Genomic DNA, 18784 nt, shown 5'->3' with positions numbered 1-18784 from the left:
TTGGTATTAAAATTCCCAGAACAAAAAAGTCTAGATGTGTTGATATGAATTTTTAACCACGGTCTAAATGTGGAAAATAAAACCTTGAGATCATGGAAGGAATAATGTATGTTTGTTTTTTCAGAGAGGAAGGGAGAGGGAGAGATAGAAACATCTATGAGAGAGAATCATTGGTCAGCCGCCTCCTGCCCCCCCCGCCCCCCGGGCATGGGGACAGAGCCTGCAATCTGGGCATGTGCCCTGACCATGAATCGAACTGTGAACTCCTGGTTCATAGGTTGGCACTCAACCACTGAGCCACTGTGGCTGGGCAAAGGAATAATGTTTTAAAGTACACCACAATAAATTTCTAAAACCTCCAAATTTGGGATGATTTTTTTATTTACAAAACAGATTCTTTTGTTTTACAAAAATTACAAAAAAAATGACTTTTAAAAAATAGAAGTAGCTTCTCAGGCTTTCGGGAACTATTTTTAAGTAACCAGGGAGTTAGAACCGAGGTGGATTTCTTCGTTTTAAGAGGTGTAAAGCGACATTTATCAAGGCTTCACATCTCCCCCAAATTTTTGTATGTCTCTGGCGGAAAGGGCTCCCGTCAGGTCAGAGTCTGCAGAAGCAAGATCTTCTCATTGATGCAGAACCTGTGCAGCACCACCATCAAGTTCTCTCCACAGCGCGACACCTGGCGCTCCATGGCCAGGCGGAAGTCCTCCTTCACGCCCTTGGTGATGCCCCGAGTGACCGTGTGGTGCCTGAGGGCAGCAACAGGGAAACAGAGGGACACCGTGGTTAGCGCTGGTTCTACAGGGCAGGGCCTCTGGGGTAGGAGTAAAGCCTACCTCAAATCTAAGTATAAGTAAGACATTTTAAAAAGAAAGAAAAGCCCTAACCAAACCGCCCCCTTTGCCCATTCCTTCTCAAAGACTTGAAACTAGAGAGACACCTTTCCCACTCAAGAAAAGAAGATTTTAAAGATCTAAATGTTCGGTAAAATGCCACCTGCTTCGCTTTTGAACTCCTGTAGCTTGGACATTATGCATCCCTACGCTGACTTGTGCACAATTCAGTCACTGTGGGCTGACTGGGTCAGGCCACACTGCAGAGGCAGCAGCAGGGAGGAGGGAAACCAAGATGAGTGCCACCCAACAGCTTAGGCACCTGGCCCCGTGGGCTGGGGCTCCGTGAAGGGCTCAGGGACTGTGCTCAGCCACCGGTCACAAGCACATCTCTGTCCCCTGCTGCCAGAACAGGACGGCTCCGCTAAGTGCTGAGCCCAGCAGGTCAGGTCTGCTGGCTCCCAAGACAAGAGAGAGTCTGGCACCCGCGGGGAGGGAGCAGCACAGTCACTGAGCAATAGTCAAAGGCCAGCAAAAGCCACCTGAAGACCGGATCCATGTGCACAGACCTGCATGCTGGTGGGAGGGCCCGTGGGAGCACAAGCAAAGATCTCCGGGGTGTGCTTCGGAGCAGCGGTCGCCAACCGGTGGTCTGCGACCACTCGTGGTCCGTGAGGTCCGAAAGGTTGGTGACCGCTGCTCTAGAGGGAAACCACACAGGAAATCCCAGAAAAGACACCAACGTGAAGAAGGAAAAGAAAAATCTAGCAAAACTCAATGGATTCAACGAAAAGGAAAGGAGTTTTGACACCAGTTTAGTAATTTGGTGGGTTTAGACAAACAGAAGCCACCTCCATTCCCCACCCCTACTGCCTCACTTCCCTCAGACACAGTAACAGGGATTAAAATTAGATTTTTCTGTGCTCGCTCCAGCAGCATATATACTAAAATTAGATATTTATGTGTTGGTCAAAATAACACTATTGAAACCACTCTAAAATGTTCGTTTTTTAAAACTTGTACTAGCATCTAAAACAAGTACAACGAAGTCATGAAGTTGCAAAGAAAGACCCCAACCTGGTCAGGCTCGTGGTGACTTTACTGGGCACGCTGCCATGCTGGGAACTACGCAGCAAAACAGCGGTGCCGCGGAGAACGCACGCAGTTCCCGCGGACTTTTCTAGTGACGTCTGGCTGGTTCACTTGGCAGTTAGGACACAGTGTCAGGCCGAGGCCACGGGTCCCACTGGGACAGACACAGACCTTAGGTTGTCCTGAGACACTGCATTTCTGGGAGCCAGCCTGCAACCCCAAATTGGAGCCGACTCCCTGACCAACCAAAAGTTACTGGTATTTGCAGACAGTCAAGGGCGTTGAGGGTGCAAAGCAAACTGTCTACTAGTAAATTAATACTAGTACAAATATAATGAACTGTATCCTGCTGATCATGGTTCAAAGGTACAGTTTCACATATATACAGAGCAGCACAACTCAGTCATGTGTCTGTCAGAGCCTCTATCCCTCTGGTAAATTTAGATGAAGGAGAGAATTAGCTTTTGTGGTTTAAGAACAGGATAAATCAGCTAATAACCGTGACATTCTAGCTACCCAATATTTTTAATTCAGAAAGACAAGGTCTGCAAAACCAGTGTCGGCGACAGGCGAGTATACTGTGCTAATGCCTGTTGAGACCGAAATCTTAACACTGGTCACTTGTATAAAAACTTAGGAGTAAACATTTACTTAAAATAACCTTTAGCATCCTCCAATGTTTATAACGGAATGCCTTACACTTTCTCAAAAGAAAAGTTCAGTGCCTAATGTGCACTCAATCTGACACAGTTTTATATAACTTTCATGTTTTTCCAGTTCCATAATGATTTTTAAACCGAACACAAAAACACTGGCAACTTATGGCAAAAAAATAAGAAATGTTACAATATTACAACCAGATGGTTTGCCAAGGAATGCAGAACAAATTAAAAAATAAAGAAAGCATGGAAAAGAGCACTGAGGAACAAAGAGCTGAAGACCATGGGCAGTAAAACATGTTGACAAAACAGCACACTATATGAGCAGGTGTTTTTCCACTTGGTACCTGTCAGCAGTCTGTATGCTTTTTTGCAGTAACCCCATGGGAGGGCTAGTAGGCCTTTAAAAAACAGCAAACGGCAGCATTCAAACACCCACACCGACTCACCCTGCACTGCAAAAACAACACTCCAGAGAAAAGGCACAGGACGGGAAGCAGACTATACAGAAACCCTTTAACCGCAGGCCCCTGGCCGCGGCTCTCACTGCACCCGCTGCTGGGGCGCGGCCAGAGGCATCTTGGTTCCTGGTCCCCGCGCTCAGCCCACTTGAGATTTGGCAGAAAAAGCAACCACTGAGGAAGAGGACGATGAGATGCAATTGAATGGCAGTGGGGAGAGGGGTGAACGTTTGAGAAGTCGTGTTTTCAAATCCAGCCTCCTTCACTCTCCACTCTTCTCATGCTCACGCCAGTCCTAGAAATAAACCTGGTGACTTTTTGTAACCATCCTTGATGGGATCGAAGCCCCAAATTGAAGGGACCCTTCCAAGAGGACGAGAGGGGCTGGCAATGTTTTTGATAAAGAAAGGTTAGTTTGAATTTCAAAAAAGTACTGAGAAAAGGAAAAATGGGGGATGGGAGGGGAAAGAGCCTGGGACCCATGGCTTTGCAGAATTCTGTAACAACAAAGATTTAGTACATTAGCTGGGTGTTCACCTCACAGATTATTACCCTCTTATTCAAAGCATACATAGGACACCGTTTCCTACTTCATCCAGTCTAATGCAACTAAGATACTGCAAATATCAGCACAGAAAATTTTCTGCTTTAAAATACATAAGAGCAAAATGTCTATGTAACAAATAAAGAGCATATCCCTCCTGTGGGGCAGGCCCCCAGTGCCGTGTTCGTACTGTACCTGCTCGCATCCGAGATGCCACAACTAGGACGGACTCACAACCTTACCCAAGGGGAGGGGCTGTACACTGCTCACAACATCTCTGCCACTCAGCCGCAGGGGCCACCCACAAGTCTGCAGAGAATTTGTTTGCAACCCAAAGGGAAAAGGAATATAGTTTTACTCAAGATTTCACCGTACCTCAATTGGCAAGAATGCTCTGGCTTATGCCGCTTGTTTCTCCCGCTGTAGGTTAGGCATAAGTAATTGGAAATGCAGGCTTCAAATGGACTTTGAGACTCACTTAGTGACGACTGGGCAAATTCCTACAAGGGCAGCTCACTAAGTAGCAATCTTATTCCTGCTTTCAAACAGGTTTCCTGCGAAGTTTAGTGGTCTAGAAATTAAGGGTTATGTTGACCATACCAGGGGCATGGAGTTACCTCCCAAAAGCCTAGAAATGCATGCTGTGTATCCTAAACAACCCCTTTGCCTTATTATGTGGGTGTCCAAGCCTCTTACTCAGGGGTTGTCTGCATGTACCCATCACTGTTTAGCTCAGTAAAAACTGGCTAAAAAAGGAAGATTCAGTGTAATAAACTTTGAGATTCAACTGGTGATTTTGGGGCAATCTATTCTTTCCCACTTCCACAAACAGTTAAGCAGTATCTAAACCAGGGGTGGGGAATGTCGGCCCATATAAGGCCTGCGAAATCATTTGGTCTGGCCCTGTCAAGACATTAGGGGTAAGTTAACTGAGTGACCAAATACAGCAGGCTAATTTTTAGGTTGATAATTTTGTATGGCCTGCGAATGATGTTATAAATATCCAAATGGTCCTGGGCAGAAAAAAGGTTCCCCACCCCTGAAACAAAGTGAGAATCTTCTGTAAGTTTACTCCTAAGTAAATGGAGTTGGTTCTACTAAGGCTGTCTTTATATTATAATTTGTACGATGAGTGTTAATGGGAATTAACGAAAAAGCTATGTTTGTATACCCAGCCTCAAACCTAGAAAAGAAATCACAAAATCACAACATAAAGGGGTTATGTAGCCTCCCATGTCAAAAGGAATCTTCATTCTCAAACACTGTTAAGAATATTTGACCCATGCAATTATTTCCCCAGTTTATGGAAAGTGAATGGGATGGGATGCCCAGTCCATCTTGCTGAAGCAACCGAATTCATAAAGGTCTCATTTTCTTTTAAAAGAGGATTTGTTCTTTTATTTTAAATGTTTGGAATATTAATAACATTTTTAAGATGAAGGACAAGAACCCCACTGAGTCTTCCCTTTCTTTAGACTGGATTCCATAAGACCCTACTATTGACAGCATGTGTCTGCTTTGCACAAATTACTGCGGTCACAGAAATCCAGAATGGACTGCTCTTACCTCCTTCTCCTAACATTTCTAAGACTAGAGAGACACAACAAGCTGTGGCTATTTCTCCGTCAACAGCTGGATACTCGCTCAGGTCACGAGTGAGGGAGAAAGGAAGACGTTTTCAGCCCTAGGAGCACTGCCTTCCCCCTCTGGGTCAGTCTTCTGCAGTGACTCTAACGCTGACTTAAGACATGCTAACTATGCAGGACGCACAGGAGGAAGTATGAAAATCACACTAAGCGTGGCTTTAAAGCACAGAGGATATATCATCCAAACTATGATGAGGATTGGAGGAGAGAAGCACGATTTATGAGCTATTTAAAAATCATAAATGGTCACTAACTTCCTCTAGGTGTGGGAGGGCATGCCTGAGACCAAGCACCACCATCATTTCTTGGGCCAGGTGTGAAGTTGGAGGCCCTAGCCTGGGCTATTTTCCTTTGTGCTATATAAGCAGTGAGGGTTGCTGAGGTGGGTCTCAGTTCAACAGTGAAATTCAAGTACAGTTTATAACCAAAGTCTATAGTTAGTTTCCCGGATGACTTATCCTAATCTGGTATTTCAATTAAGCGTGGCTTTTTTTCATTAAAAGCACTCTATGTTTAATCAGACATTTATTGACTTAGTCTGTAAATTTTAGAAAGGAAAAGATACCACGAATGAGACTTTTGTTTAGTGAAATAGTTTCAGAAGTGACAAACACACCCTAGTTTATATAATGTTTGGTCAAAAATGTCATTAAGGAAACGCCAAGCCTTTCAAAAGACACCAGAATCCAATCTGTTCTCAAAACAGAGACTAGGTTTGGATTCCTTTCTATTAAATTTGTAAAAGGTATAGAAATTTACAAACATTTCCTATAAGCACACAAAAGGTGAGCACTTAGCAGGGGAGAGCAAAAGACATTCTGCTTACTTGATCAGCATTCCTTGATTGGGCAGTAATTCCAGATGGATTTTCCCACCTTCCTGAGTTCTTAGGTAGGCAAATTCCTCCAGCATGTCAATATCTGCAGGTCAGATTCAGGTTAACCACGTGTGAGAACAAGGTGCCCTGGTCTCTCGGATGAGGAAACCGCCTTGTAGCAATTGAGGAACTAACACCCCATGACAGCTGGAGAGTCAGTACTGGAACCCAGGTCCCTCTGATTCCAAAGCTAATGATTCTTACACCAACCAACCTACCTCACAAAGGTAAACCTGTTTTTCACAGAGATGGCAATATAAAATTCCCTATGATCATAAGAGCAAAATCTTTTGTTTTCTTAATAAGAAACGAGAGGCATTGTATCCCAAAAAACGGTAAGAACTATTGCTCTAGGCACATGGACTAGGATATTAGATTTCTCGCAACTCAAAAATGTGTTGAAATAAGCGATAAAGTAGAAACACCAAACTGATGCATAACCTTCCATTCAAATGTGGACTTTCCCTAACAGAGAGCATGGACACAACACTTATCACTGAAAACGACTGCTGGGCTGCACAGGTGGTGAGCACTCGGCAGCGGTGAGTAGAACTCCAACTGACCCCAGGGGATGGCTGACGCCCAGGAGGCTCTCTTGTGAAAGATGGAGGCCAGTGAGCTGCTGTATACACTATGGCCACATCAGCAGCTCTGGGCCTGTTAGGAACCTGTAGGCTACTACTTTAGGCACCTGGGCACTGCCCCAAAAGTCCCTGGAAATAGAAAATGAACAGGGCTGTTGATGTTCCTGATTCCTTACATGACCTCCTTGAAACCTTTTATTTTTTATGACTTTCACAAGACCAATGGCAAATGTCCCACTATGGATCCTCATTCCTTCTCTTTTCCCCCCAAATAGTGAAAACCATTATTTCTACCCAGACTGGACCATTTGTTTTTGGAACATGCATTCATAAAAAAAAAAATCAGAATTTCTTATGCTTAAGCAAGAAAAAGGATACTTGTAACATAATTGAAAAAATTCTCATATTGGAAATTTCCTTGTTGGCAAATCTTATTGACAGCTTTCAAGAAAAGATTCTCTCCCCGAGGCCACTACTGCTGAAGCAATACGATCACATGCCCCAGAGCCATGTCATCCCTGCTGTCCGTGAAAGCTCTAAGCTGCAAGACAAGGGTTGATACAAACACAGAAGGAGAAGGAAATCATGGGGCAATCCAAAATACACCAGATATCACTTCCTTAAAAACGCTATTATTTGCAAATGCATTATCAAGGTCGTTAGAGTAAGGGGACACAGTAGAACACAAACCTGCCTTGCCAGCAGCACACAACTGCCTACGGAGGAGGGAATCCTGACAGAGAAGCCTCAGCCCCAACCCCCGCACTGTGCACAGGGGGCTGGCAGGGTTTACATGGTATCTGATGGAACCTGGGCACGCACAGTGGGCCTGAAGCTTTGAATTTGGGAGTAAGGGCTAGAGAAAGCACAGTGGTCTATATAAGAGAGAGAAGAATTGGGGGATTTCTTTTGAGGAGCAGTTGGGAGAGGGTCGGCAAGAAACCCTCTATGAGAGAAGGGATTGAAAACATGGACTCAGGGAGAGAGAAAGGTAGTGAGCAAGGATGTAAACAGCAGTGTGAACTGGGGAAACTGGCAAAGGACTTTTTGATCTAAGTGAGCAGCTAGGCCTAAAATCACACTTTCAAGTGATTCTGATGATGAGTTAAGTTTGGAATAACTACTCTAAAGTGAGACCCAGTATTATTGCCCTCTTGCTCATAAAACCTGTCTACGCTAAGGCTCCACAGCGCCTGCAGCCTGGCATTCTGTCAAGTCCTTAACCTTCCCAACTCTGCGGGGCCTTTGCTGGTGTTCATCCCTATGCCTGAAACGCTTCCACCCACTGTACCTTTATGATATTACACTCACTATCCCTCTATGAACCCAACATTTACAATCCCTTCTTCTGTAACTAATATATTCTGAATTGTAGAGTGATTCATAAATATATAACGAACCCTGCTACAAGCAAGGTTATTTGCATATTTGTCCCACTATTATTTGTAACCTTCTCAAGGATGGGGATCACTTCCTCCTCATCTTCGCCCAGTGCAGTTGGTATTTAATAAATGTCTGTTCACTCCTAGCCCACACACTTTCCTCACTACACCCTGCATTTGCAAAGGACTAAACTAACATTTGTTAAAGTTCTGAAGTCAAGTCATTCTGAATCATCTGAACAATATTCCAAATTAAATTTCTTTCATACAAAATGAACTTTCCCACAACTTTAAGCTTACCTTAAAACAAGCTAGCATTAAATGCAGGCAGTACGGCATGATAGCCTTACTGGTACAGGGCAGAAGCTTCAGGTCCGAACCTAACAAAAGTCCACAATATGCTTGTTATTATATAAAACAACAACAACAAAAACAGCTTTGAAAAGCATATGTTTAAGATGCTTTCCTAAAAAAAAGGATGAACAATAGTCACATGATTTCATAAATAGTTAAACCACAATTATGTGTAGCGGAGGTGAAATTGGTTTTTGAATGGTCTCTGGATTTCACTTATCAATCTTCTTTCCTAAACTTGCTGAATCTATGGATACATTGGGGATGACTGGTACCTTATCTAACCGAGTCTTCTATCTACAAACATGATTTTTAAAAAAATGGATCTTGGAGAGGGGAAAGAAGGGAGGAAGAGAGAGGAAGAGGAAGAGGGAGAAAGAGAGACAGACAGACACAGAAACACAGCTGGTTGCCTCTTGGATGCACCCCGAAAGGGGAATTGAACCTGCAACCTGGGTAGGTGCCCTGACCGAAATCAAACCTTTCAGTGTACAGGGTGACACTCCAATGAACTGATCCATTATCAGCCAGGGCTACGAACAAGATTTTGACATATCTTTCATTAAATTTATCCCTATGTATTCTATTTGGAGATTTCTTAGGCTTTTCTATGTAGCCAAATATGTAGCTGTATATAAAGGCAGTGTTTTTCAACCTTTATCTCGTCTTCTTGCCTATTATATTGGCTAGACGCTAGACTATTTTGAATGACGTGGTGGGAGCAGACATCCTTCTATTGCTGCTGATCCTGGGGAGCATTCAGTATTTCATAGTTAAGTATGATGTCACGGAAGTTTCCTTCTATTTTCAGTTTGCTAAGATTTTTAAAATCAGGAATAATAAATGTAAACATAATTGAATTCTACCTATTAAGACAATCGTGATCTTCTTTGTTTCATCTCCTAATGTGGTGGATTGGTTACTGATTTTTTAATGTTAATGACTTTTGCATTCCCTGTATACTCGGTCATTTGTATTACCTTTCTTATATATTTGCTATATTTGTCTTGCTACTATTTAGTTAAGGATTCCGGCATCTAGGTTCAGGATGAGCACTGGCCTTTAATGTTTCTTGTGATGCCCGTTTGGTTTTGCTATCAGAGTTATGTTGGTCTTAAAAACTGAACTGAAAAGTATGCCCTCTTCCTCTATTCCTCAAAGAGTGCAGGTTAGGATTGTTATTATTTCTTCCTAAATGCTTAGTAGAATTCACCAGTGAAGTCATCTGAAACTGGAGTTTTTTCTCTGTGGGAGATTTTTGATAAACTTAATTTCTTTTTCTTTTTAAAATATATTTTATTGATTTTTTTACAGAGAGGAAGGTAGAGGGATAGAGAGCTAGAAACATCAATGAGAGAGAAACATCAATCAGCTGCCTCCCGCACACCCCCCACTGGGGATGTGCCCGCAACCAAGGCACATGCCCTTGACCGGAATCGAACCCGGGACCCCCCAGGCCGCAGGCCAACGCTCTATCCACTGAGCCAAACCGGCTACAGCACAAACTTAATTTCCTTGATAGATATAGGAACATTCAGATTTTCTAATTCGTTTTGTGTCCATTTGGATAAGCTGTGTTTTTCAAGGAATTTTTCCATTTCATCTAAATTGTTGAATTTATTGGCATAATGTTCGTAACTTACTTAATGTCCTTGATTTGGGAGGCTCTGTAGTGACTTTCCCCCTTTCATTCCTGATACTGGTAGTCAGTGTTCACTTTTTTCTGGATCAGTCTTGTTAGGGTTTATCAATTTTATTAGTTCTTTGCAGAAAACCAACTGTTAGCTTTATTAATTTTCTCTTTTTCATTGATTTCTACTCATATTGTTATTATTTCCTGTTTTCAACTTTCTTTGGGTTTAATGTGTTCAACTTTTTCTGACTTTTAAGGTAGAAATTTAGATCAGTGATAGTGAATCTTTCTTATATAATAAGCATGACAGCTAAATTTATGTAGTTTTTAAGCAACATGCAACTTGAAGTGCAGCGCAAAAGAGCTCAAGAGGGATACGCACGATCTACACGTTTCCCTAGAATTGGTAAAGGAAGGAAAAGGAGTTCAGAATTGAAGAGATGACAACCTTAAGAAATGAAGAGAACTCTGGAAGAAAGGCAGACTTCCAGCTACTTAGGAAATCAGAGCCAAGAAAAAGCTTGGTAAGGGATTAACTTTTTATACATTTTGTCAAGCCCACACAGTACTATCACGCAGATCACACAGTACCATCTTATCAGGAATTATAAAAAAATTTCCCAGCCTTGGTCCTAAAGCTGTTTTTACAAAATAAAAACAAAACTCGTCACTGTACCTTTTCTAAACTTGGGCTTTACTTTTGAAGGTTCTTCCTGTGATTTGCCTCCATCCTGAATGGGGAGCACCATGTAGCACATCAAGTCCAGGACTTTCTCACATGTCATCTGAGGAGGACAAGGAGGAGCTCATGTGAAGGTTCTGAAACTGAAAGCAACCTGACACCATACTGACTCTCTGCGTACAACTGGGCAACACGTGTACACAGAGTCTGTGGCAATGTCTCCAGACCCTTTAAGTGGCCATCGCTGTTTGTCCACATACAGGGAAAGTAACAGGAAGGTGAAGTCCGGTACTGGACCTTTGAGGGAACAATAACTCGTTCTCTGTTGTTAAAAAAAACCAACAAAACAAAACTTACTACTTAATCAAACTACCAATGTATTAAATAGCATAGTGGCACCAAAAAGAAGTATGTCTGTCTTTACAACAGTTACTAACTCACCAGAGAGAAAAATTAACAAAACAGAACATATAGTATGAACTGAATTAAAACATTTATTGAGTATGGAAGCTGTGCAAACTGCTGCGATAGGCAGTGAGAGATCCAAGATAAAGAACACTGTCCCCACCCTGAGAAGGCGGGGCTCACAGCCAAAGCAATACCCTGAGGTTCGGATAAGCTAATGTAAGTCCTCATTCCCCACTTAGTAAAGGCCCCTCTGTTCAGTACATCAGGACTGATTCCACTGTGAAGGGATCTCAGGCAAGAAAAGGAAAGAAAGGAAGGGAAGGAAAGGAAGGAAGGGAAGGAAAGGAGGGAGGGAGGGAGGAAATCTTCCAACAAAATGGAACAATAATAAAGCACCAAGGCCCAATTTCAGGAAAACTATAGTAGAGGGAAAATTAAGTACAAAAAATCGCCATGATTTCCCAGCAGACTGGGTAATAAATCTAGGTAGAAAGACTAAATTTCAAAGTAAACATGCACAGAATTAAAAAGCCACTCCAGGAGGAGGAGGAAACCAGGGTAGCTGAGTGCCCCTGAGGGCCTGAGCAAGGTGTCAGTACTCACTCTGTACTCCCCTAGAGCAAAGTGGCAAGTGGCCAGCTGGATGAGCGCCCTCTGATGCTCCAAGGTTCCCTGTCCCGTGAGCTGCGGCTGAGGAAGTGATCCCTGGAGAGCTGCTAAGTGATGCAGGCTGGCTATTGCCTTTTTATATTGACCCTTAGAAAGATAAACAGCAAGAGGGGAAAAATACTGCCATTAAAAACAAATAAACCAACCTCCTGAGTTAACTAAGCAACTAGCAAGTAACACAAATAAGGTACCTCTGCTTGGTTACCCAAGGAGGAATAAGGAGGCTTAGCAACGGCCTTTCTGGTCTTTGAGACTAAATGAAATGACGCAAGCCATTTTGAATATACCATTCCTCCATCAACATTTTATTACAAAGGCCACTTCTCTTTAATGCGGGGTGAAAGCAGCAACCTGTCCATTTCAACCAAAGAGGCTGAAAGCTCTCCATCCCATTAGTGAATGGTCTGCTCTCTCCATTCCAGGCATAAGAAGCTCTGCAACAGCAGAGCAAGGCAGAAACTCTTCACCAGAGTAGGGGGGGGGGGGGGGGGGGAGATGTACCCATCTTTCAGTGAAAAGTAAAAATCTCATTTTTACAAAGGACTGGACTGGACATACCAGAAATAATACAGAAGATGCAGCTGTGCTGTTTTGGATTTACTGTGAGATGAAAGTGAACCACAATTCCTCCGTCACTGAGACAGAACACCTGTCTTCAGAGCAGGGACTAATAGTCCACAGAGGGACGTACACATCTTGCATGCTGATAGTTAGCAACAGTCATCCTGTACAGACACCGGTGCTTAAAACAGACATGACTCTACCTGATAGATGATCATATCAGTGAGGAAGATTCTTAACCAAAGCCAAGTATCCGTCTTCCATGCCAAACAAATTCTTGTAAATTCTGAGCGAGAATTCAAAGGAAATTTACCAAAAATATGTAACACTGAACAGAACTAAATAACCCAATATGAGAGAACAACAGCCAGAGAAACACATTACCAAAAAATAGACAGTAATTGTAGAGTTTGATTTCTGACTTCTAAAACAACGGTCTAGAACTTCAATTAGCCAGTAAAGTTAGAACAGAATACTCGGTAATACACAAGCACCTTCTCATTAGGCACCAACACTTACTGAGCACGTACGATGTGCCAAGAACGTTCCCAATGCTTTTCACATGTTGCCTCATTTATCTTTTCAATTACTTTGCTCCCTCTGCCCAAAAGATCTTGTTTTATTTTTACCCCGTTAAAATATTTTGCAACACTAAGAGTTGTATTCCTTTTTAAGACAATTTATAGCTAAAGGAAAAGCCACATACATGCTCACAAGTCTAGATGCAACAGGAGAAACAGAATGCTGCTGTATTTGCTTAGAAACATGCCCAAGGGCTCTGTACAGGCACGTGACAGAGCAGGACAGGGCGTGAATGTCCACTGGTTAAAAGGAAGTAATGAGCCTTGACTCCAAAGGATGGCAAAAATACGTTGGTTAGCAAAGCACTGGTCATTTGTAAGGAATGCTGATATATTTAATAGTTTAATACTAATCAGATGAAACACCCCACTTTTATGTCTATACTTCAAAGAAAACAGGCTTCTATAGCATTTGGATTTTGAGGGTTTTGGGAAGTGGAGTTAACGCGGATGGAAAACAGCATTACTTTTTGTATTCTTAGTTACATGTGGTTAAGGAAGATACAGAGCAACAGGACAGGATAATTAAAAGCACAAAACAAACAAACCCAGGAAAAAAGGCCAGCAATAGAAATTTTAAAAGATCCAGAACTCTCCCTCTACTTCACCCCAACCCTGATTATAATATACACTCAGAGCAGAAGCTAACAGGTGAATGGTTATTTGAATAATAACTGATTAGATCTTACTTTAGTCATAAGTGACTTGACATATCAAGTAATTTTTTAGCACAATGATTTTATATAAAAAAATTAAACAGCACTAATAGGACAAGCATATTCTTACCCTTGTCAAGGAATTCTAGGGAATAGAGCAACTCCCAGCTCTCCCTGGCCAACTTAAAGCTTTCTAACACTTCAATTGAGTTAGCAAGTTCTGCTTTATTGATGACAATGTGGCGATTCCTTCCTTTTGCTGAACAGTCCTCGTCGTCTGAACTCTGCTTGGAGAATGTGAAGAACACGGATCACTCTTTGATGCAGGTTTCCTGTGTATTGTAGACTTTCTGGCAGTAATCCCTGCTTCTACTCACCACATACTAACAGCAACCCTTCCCCACCCAGCTATGATATGACCATCAAAAACGTCCTCTGCCCCGGCTAGTCTGGCTCAGTGGATAGTGAGTCAGCCCGCAGACTGAAGGGTCCTGGATTGGATTCTGGTCAAGGGTACACGCCTTGGTTGCAGGCTTGATCACTGGCCTTGGTTGGGGTGTATGCAGGAGGCAACCAATTGATGTGTCAGACACACCGATGTTTCTGTCTCTCTCCCTCCTTTCCACTCCCTCTAAAAAGCAATGGAAAAATATCCTTGAGTGAGGATCAACAACAACAACAAAGTCCTCAGATATTGTCAAGTGTCCCTAGGGGTCAAAATTACTTCTGGCTGAGAACCACTGACTTATACAGTAATTACATGTTATAACTAAAACCTAAGCTTTATCAATTTAGTTCCAAAGCCATATTTTACAAAGACTAATTTCTAAAAAAATCATAAACATATAATCTATTAATAATCACTGAAAAGGATTACCATGGGTTTTTCTCTTCCTTCTGCCAGTTTCCTCTTTTTGTGTATATGTTTATTACGATCAATTTCTATATCACCATACACATTTGATACATCCTCCAGGAGAACCAGTGGAACTTGGCTTGGGGCATTAGGACCTATGGGTGGGGTAAAACACCAACAATTAAAAATGTAGCAAGGAAAAGAACACTTAATATCAGGTGGAAGTTTACTCAATTTTCATGTAAAAATATAGGTCATTAAAAATTTGTACAGTGTGGCCCCAATTAGGAAAACAAACAAGTATATACGTATAGAAAAAGACTGTACAGGTATACACCAATTGTTAACAGAGGTTCTCCCATCCGTAGCAGATTACAAAAAAAGTTCCTTTTTTGTATTTGTTCTTACGTTTTTACAATTTTTTTTTTACCATAATCATGAATGATAAAATTACCAAAAAAAGTAAGGCTACAAAATTACATGTACATGATGGTTACAAATTCCAAACACATCTAATATATGAAAAGACAATAAGGCAAAACACAAAAATGGGAGCTGTGTTATACTGGAAGAATTATGGGAGATTTCACACTCGTATTTTTCTTATTTTCCAAGATTTATATGAATATATATATTTTTTTCTCTGTACCATTCCAAATTTAGTCTATGTGCTGCCGAAGTGATACACACACACACACACAAACACACACACACACAAAATTTAAAAAGTCTTTGCCTATTGCAAAGTCTTTGTGAAATCTACTTCAATACTTTGCTACATCTGCTGCTTTTTCAAAATACAGACATTCAATGTCTGCATTTAGTTTCATATTGCCACTACATTTTTTCATATAGAAACTTTTAATGAAGATGTACTTACATAAACCAACAATAACTAAATAAAGTGATGGTATCACCCCACAATTATCTGGATCTGAGAACAATGTTAAGGTAAGCATTTTTATCTTCACCATCCCCGCCGAGGCCAGTATTTTGGGACACTCTAAAATTCTTAAACCAACCTTGGAAGAGAGATGGCTGTATGCTATTGACATACTGGAATGCATTCTTAAAGAAGACCAACATAGTGGAATAAACCACTTGGTTTTTATATTTTGCATGAGCTTCATTATCAAAGTTGTTCATGTATCTGCAGAGATCCTTCATTCTATGCAAAATATCACCATAGCTTCTGAAAGATGAAGAATGATAAAATTTGCTTAGTTGCTCTGGGCTTGTCAGCAAAAGGTCGAGAGAAATGTCCCAGGAGAGCCATTACATTTACAAATGTAACTTTAGGCATGTAAAACTAGTCTTTATTGTCCACATATGGCTGCAAATTCTCATGAATTAGAGCAGTGATTAGACCAATATTTTATGAAACAAAAATGCCAAGTAGCTTCTCTTTCCTCTGAACATCAAGGAGTACTTCAAACTCAACATCATCTTAAGAGTTCCTATTTCTGTTGGGAATCTTTAAATAAAATGAAAAACTACCCTCTTTTGCATAAATACTGTGTGTTACAGAATTTACCCAAAGAGAGATGTACCAATATCCTATTTAATAATATGCTAATTAGACCAAAGAGCCAAACGACCTTCCGGCCATCCTTCCGGACTAAGATGGGGCTGTGAGGGCCGAGCCCTTGCACAGATTTCATGCATCAGGACTCTAATATTAATATATTAGTTGCTTTAAAAAGTGTTTTTGTTTCTTAGGATCCTGAGATTATGCAGTCAAAGATTTGTTAGGTAATTCTAGAAACGAACAATTTTTTACCGTCTTCCTTTATCCATCTGCCATTCACATCTCATTCCAACAACATTCAAAATCTTAAACAACCTCTCCCAAGGGTCCACAATCTGGGATGATTTTTCAGTCAATCCTTCTATTATGTACTTCTGAGAGCTACGTTTGCTAGGTGACATTAAATCAGATGTTTCTTGCACACCTGAGATGTAAGGAAAAAATAGCCTGTAATTAACATTACTACTTAACTATTTATATCAGTGGTTCTCAACCTTCTGGCCCTTTAAATACAGTTCCTCATGTTGTGACCCAACCATAAAATTATTTTCATTGTTACTTCATAACTGTAATGTTGCTACTGTTATGAATCGTAATGTAAATATCTGATATGCAGGATGGTCTTAGGCGACCCCTGTGAAAGGGTCGTTTGACCACCGAAGGGGTCGCAACCCACAGGTGGAGAACCGCTGGTTTATATGGTACTTGATAGAGGGAAAAACAATCTCACTCCCCATTCAAAAAGCTAGAGCACAGAATCTCAACATGTTGTGTCTTGTTCAAGGACCTACACTGGCCATTGGTAATGTAGGAAGTGACTTTGAGCTGTGGTACATATATAAAGCTCAGTGTAAAAATAGAGTTCAACAAGTTAACTATTGCAATTTAGGGGTAAAATTGGGTCCAGAAAAGTCTCATCTCTTAACTGCAGTATTTCTTTTCTAGAAACCGTCTTTTAGAAACATTATCAAACTGGTATGTACCCAGAGGGAATAATCAGAATGCTGAGGGATTTCTGACTTTGCAATTTTACTAAAGTCTATCTAAACAAGATTGTAGAACATTCCTACTTACCTTGATGCTGATTCTCTACCTGAGTAGACCTGGTGACATAATTGATATAAAATTCAGCTGCTTTGTTCAAGTACTTGTATAGTAAATTGGCAGGCAACCGAACATCATGGTTGTTAATAATTAGAGGAAGGACATCACAAACTGTTGAGGAGGAAAAATAAGAAAAAAATGGTTCAATTGTTTATTGTAGAGTTCTGACAAAAACAAAATTTATTTTCGAGTTCACTTAATGTAGTACCTAAAATGTACAGGAGGGGCAAACCCTTATGACACATTTATTTGAAAATTGCAGTGCAGAGGCACACCAGTGAGTGAAGTCAGCGAGAAAACACAGGCAGATTCTATATTGTGGGTAAGATGTTTGTTTATTATTACACTGCATACTTAAATATACAGTCACACATAATATTCTTTGGGAGATACCAAATATGACATTACAAAAACTTTGAAATTGTTTAAAATGCTTTCTGGACTGAAAAAATAAACAATGATTTAAGTGCCGAAATATGAAAACTTCCTTTGCTTTCTGCCAATGGCCTGATCCCTGAAATGATACTTACCCCTGCATATTCTACATAGCATAAGGACTTAATATAAAATACAATTTTTCTTACCAAATAATTTTCTAAAGCAGTTAACAGGAGATTCTTGTTCTTCAATGGTTTCAGCCTCTAGCAGTGCCTCCCCAAGGCCAACCTGTTTCAAAATACATTTAATCGTTTAAATGTGTTACAGTTTAACATGTCAGAATTACACAAAGAAACATGTGATTTTTTGTCTTTAATCCTCATTCTAGGGTATTTCTCCCCCAATGATTTTTAGAGAGTGGAAGGGAAGGGGAGAGCCAGAGAGACATCAATGTGAGACACATCGGTTGGTTGCCTCCTGCATGTGCCCTGACCGTGGCCAGGGGCCGAGACTGCAACTGAGGTACGCACCCTTGACAGGAATCGAACCCGAGACCCTTCAGTCCAAGACCCAGCACTCTAACCACTAAGCCAAATAAGTCAGGGCAATAAGGTATTTTTTAATTTACCACATAGTTTGTATATTCAAGCTTCCCGAGAAACAAATATTTTCATATTGAAGACTAGAAAACAAAAAACATCAGCAACACAGCTCAGAAGGGAATCCCTAATTCATCTGACCACAGATCACTTTGTCTTGGTTATTTTCCTCTGAAATGGTAATATTAAAACCCTAACAAAATGTGTAAGAAACTTAAAGAATGCCCTGGAACTAGAGTTAGAATGATAATAGAGATGTAGAGATTTTCTAAGAAATGTGGAAAAAACTTTACTATCTACCTCAAGATGTGTCATGTAGATGAAACATCACTGTCAAGAGTTGTCTGGAGGAAAAACCAAGATGGTGGCATAGGTTAACACCGGAGATTGCTGCCTTGAACAACCAAATCAAAATACACCTAAAAGACGGAACGGACATCATCCAGAACCACAGGAAGGCTGGCTGAGTGGAAATTCTACAACTAGGAGGAAAGAGAATATCATACCCAGACTCAGAGGAGGCACAGTGCTGAAGTGAAATACTCAGGTGCGGAATGCGCGCGGAGCGGGCTGGCGGCGGAGGGTGCGGTTGGTGTTTTCAATCGGGAGGGAGTCTCAGATTCTGAGCTCCAGATCGGGCAAGTCTCTAGGGACCCAGACTCAAACAGGAGAAGCGGGACTGTTTGTCTTCAGT

The 18784-nt window shown here is 41.3% G+C and overlaps 1 protein-coding gene across 1 annotated transcript in view; it reads right to left on the bottom strand.

Annotated features, from left to right (window-relative positions):
• Positions 1-503: 503 nt before the first annotated feature.
• Positions 504-18784, bottom strand: part of INTS10 (integrator complex subunit 10) — a gene marked incomplete at its 5' end in the record, with an annotated part of 23399 nt that continues 5118 nt past the window's right edge. The window contains 14 exon segments of the mRNA XM_015565175.1: positions 504-752; positions 2935-2988; positions 6065-6158; positions 7078-7240; positions 8382-8461; positions 10745-10853; positions 11762-11914; positions 12592-12674; positions 13756-13912; positions 14503-14636; positions 15504-15673; positions 16262-16433; positions 17084-17224; positions 17698-17779. Of these exon segments, the coding sequence (XP_015420661.1) occupies positions 596-752; positions 2935-2988; positions 6065-6158; positions 7078-7240; positions 8382-8461; positions 10745-10853; positions 11762-11914; positions 12592-12674; positions 13756-13912; positions 14503-14636; positions 15504-15673; positions 16262-16433; positions 17084-17224; positions 17698-17779 (1749 nt within the window).

The sequence above is a fragment of the Myotis davidii genome, unplaced genomic scaffold (genome assembly GCF_000327345.1).
Source record: "Myotis davidii unplaced genomic scaffold, ASM32734v1 scaffold93, whole genome shotgun sequence".
NCBI lineage: Eukaryota > Metazoa > Chordata > Mammalia > Chiroptera > Vespertilionidae > Myotis > Myotis davidii.
The sequence above is the reverse complement of the archived record's forward strand: the minus strand, read 5'-3'. Positions and strand labels throughout refer to the sequence as shown.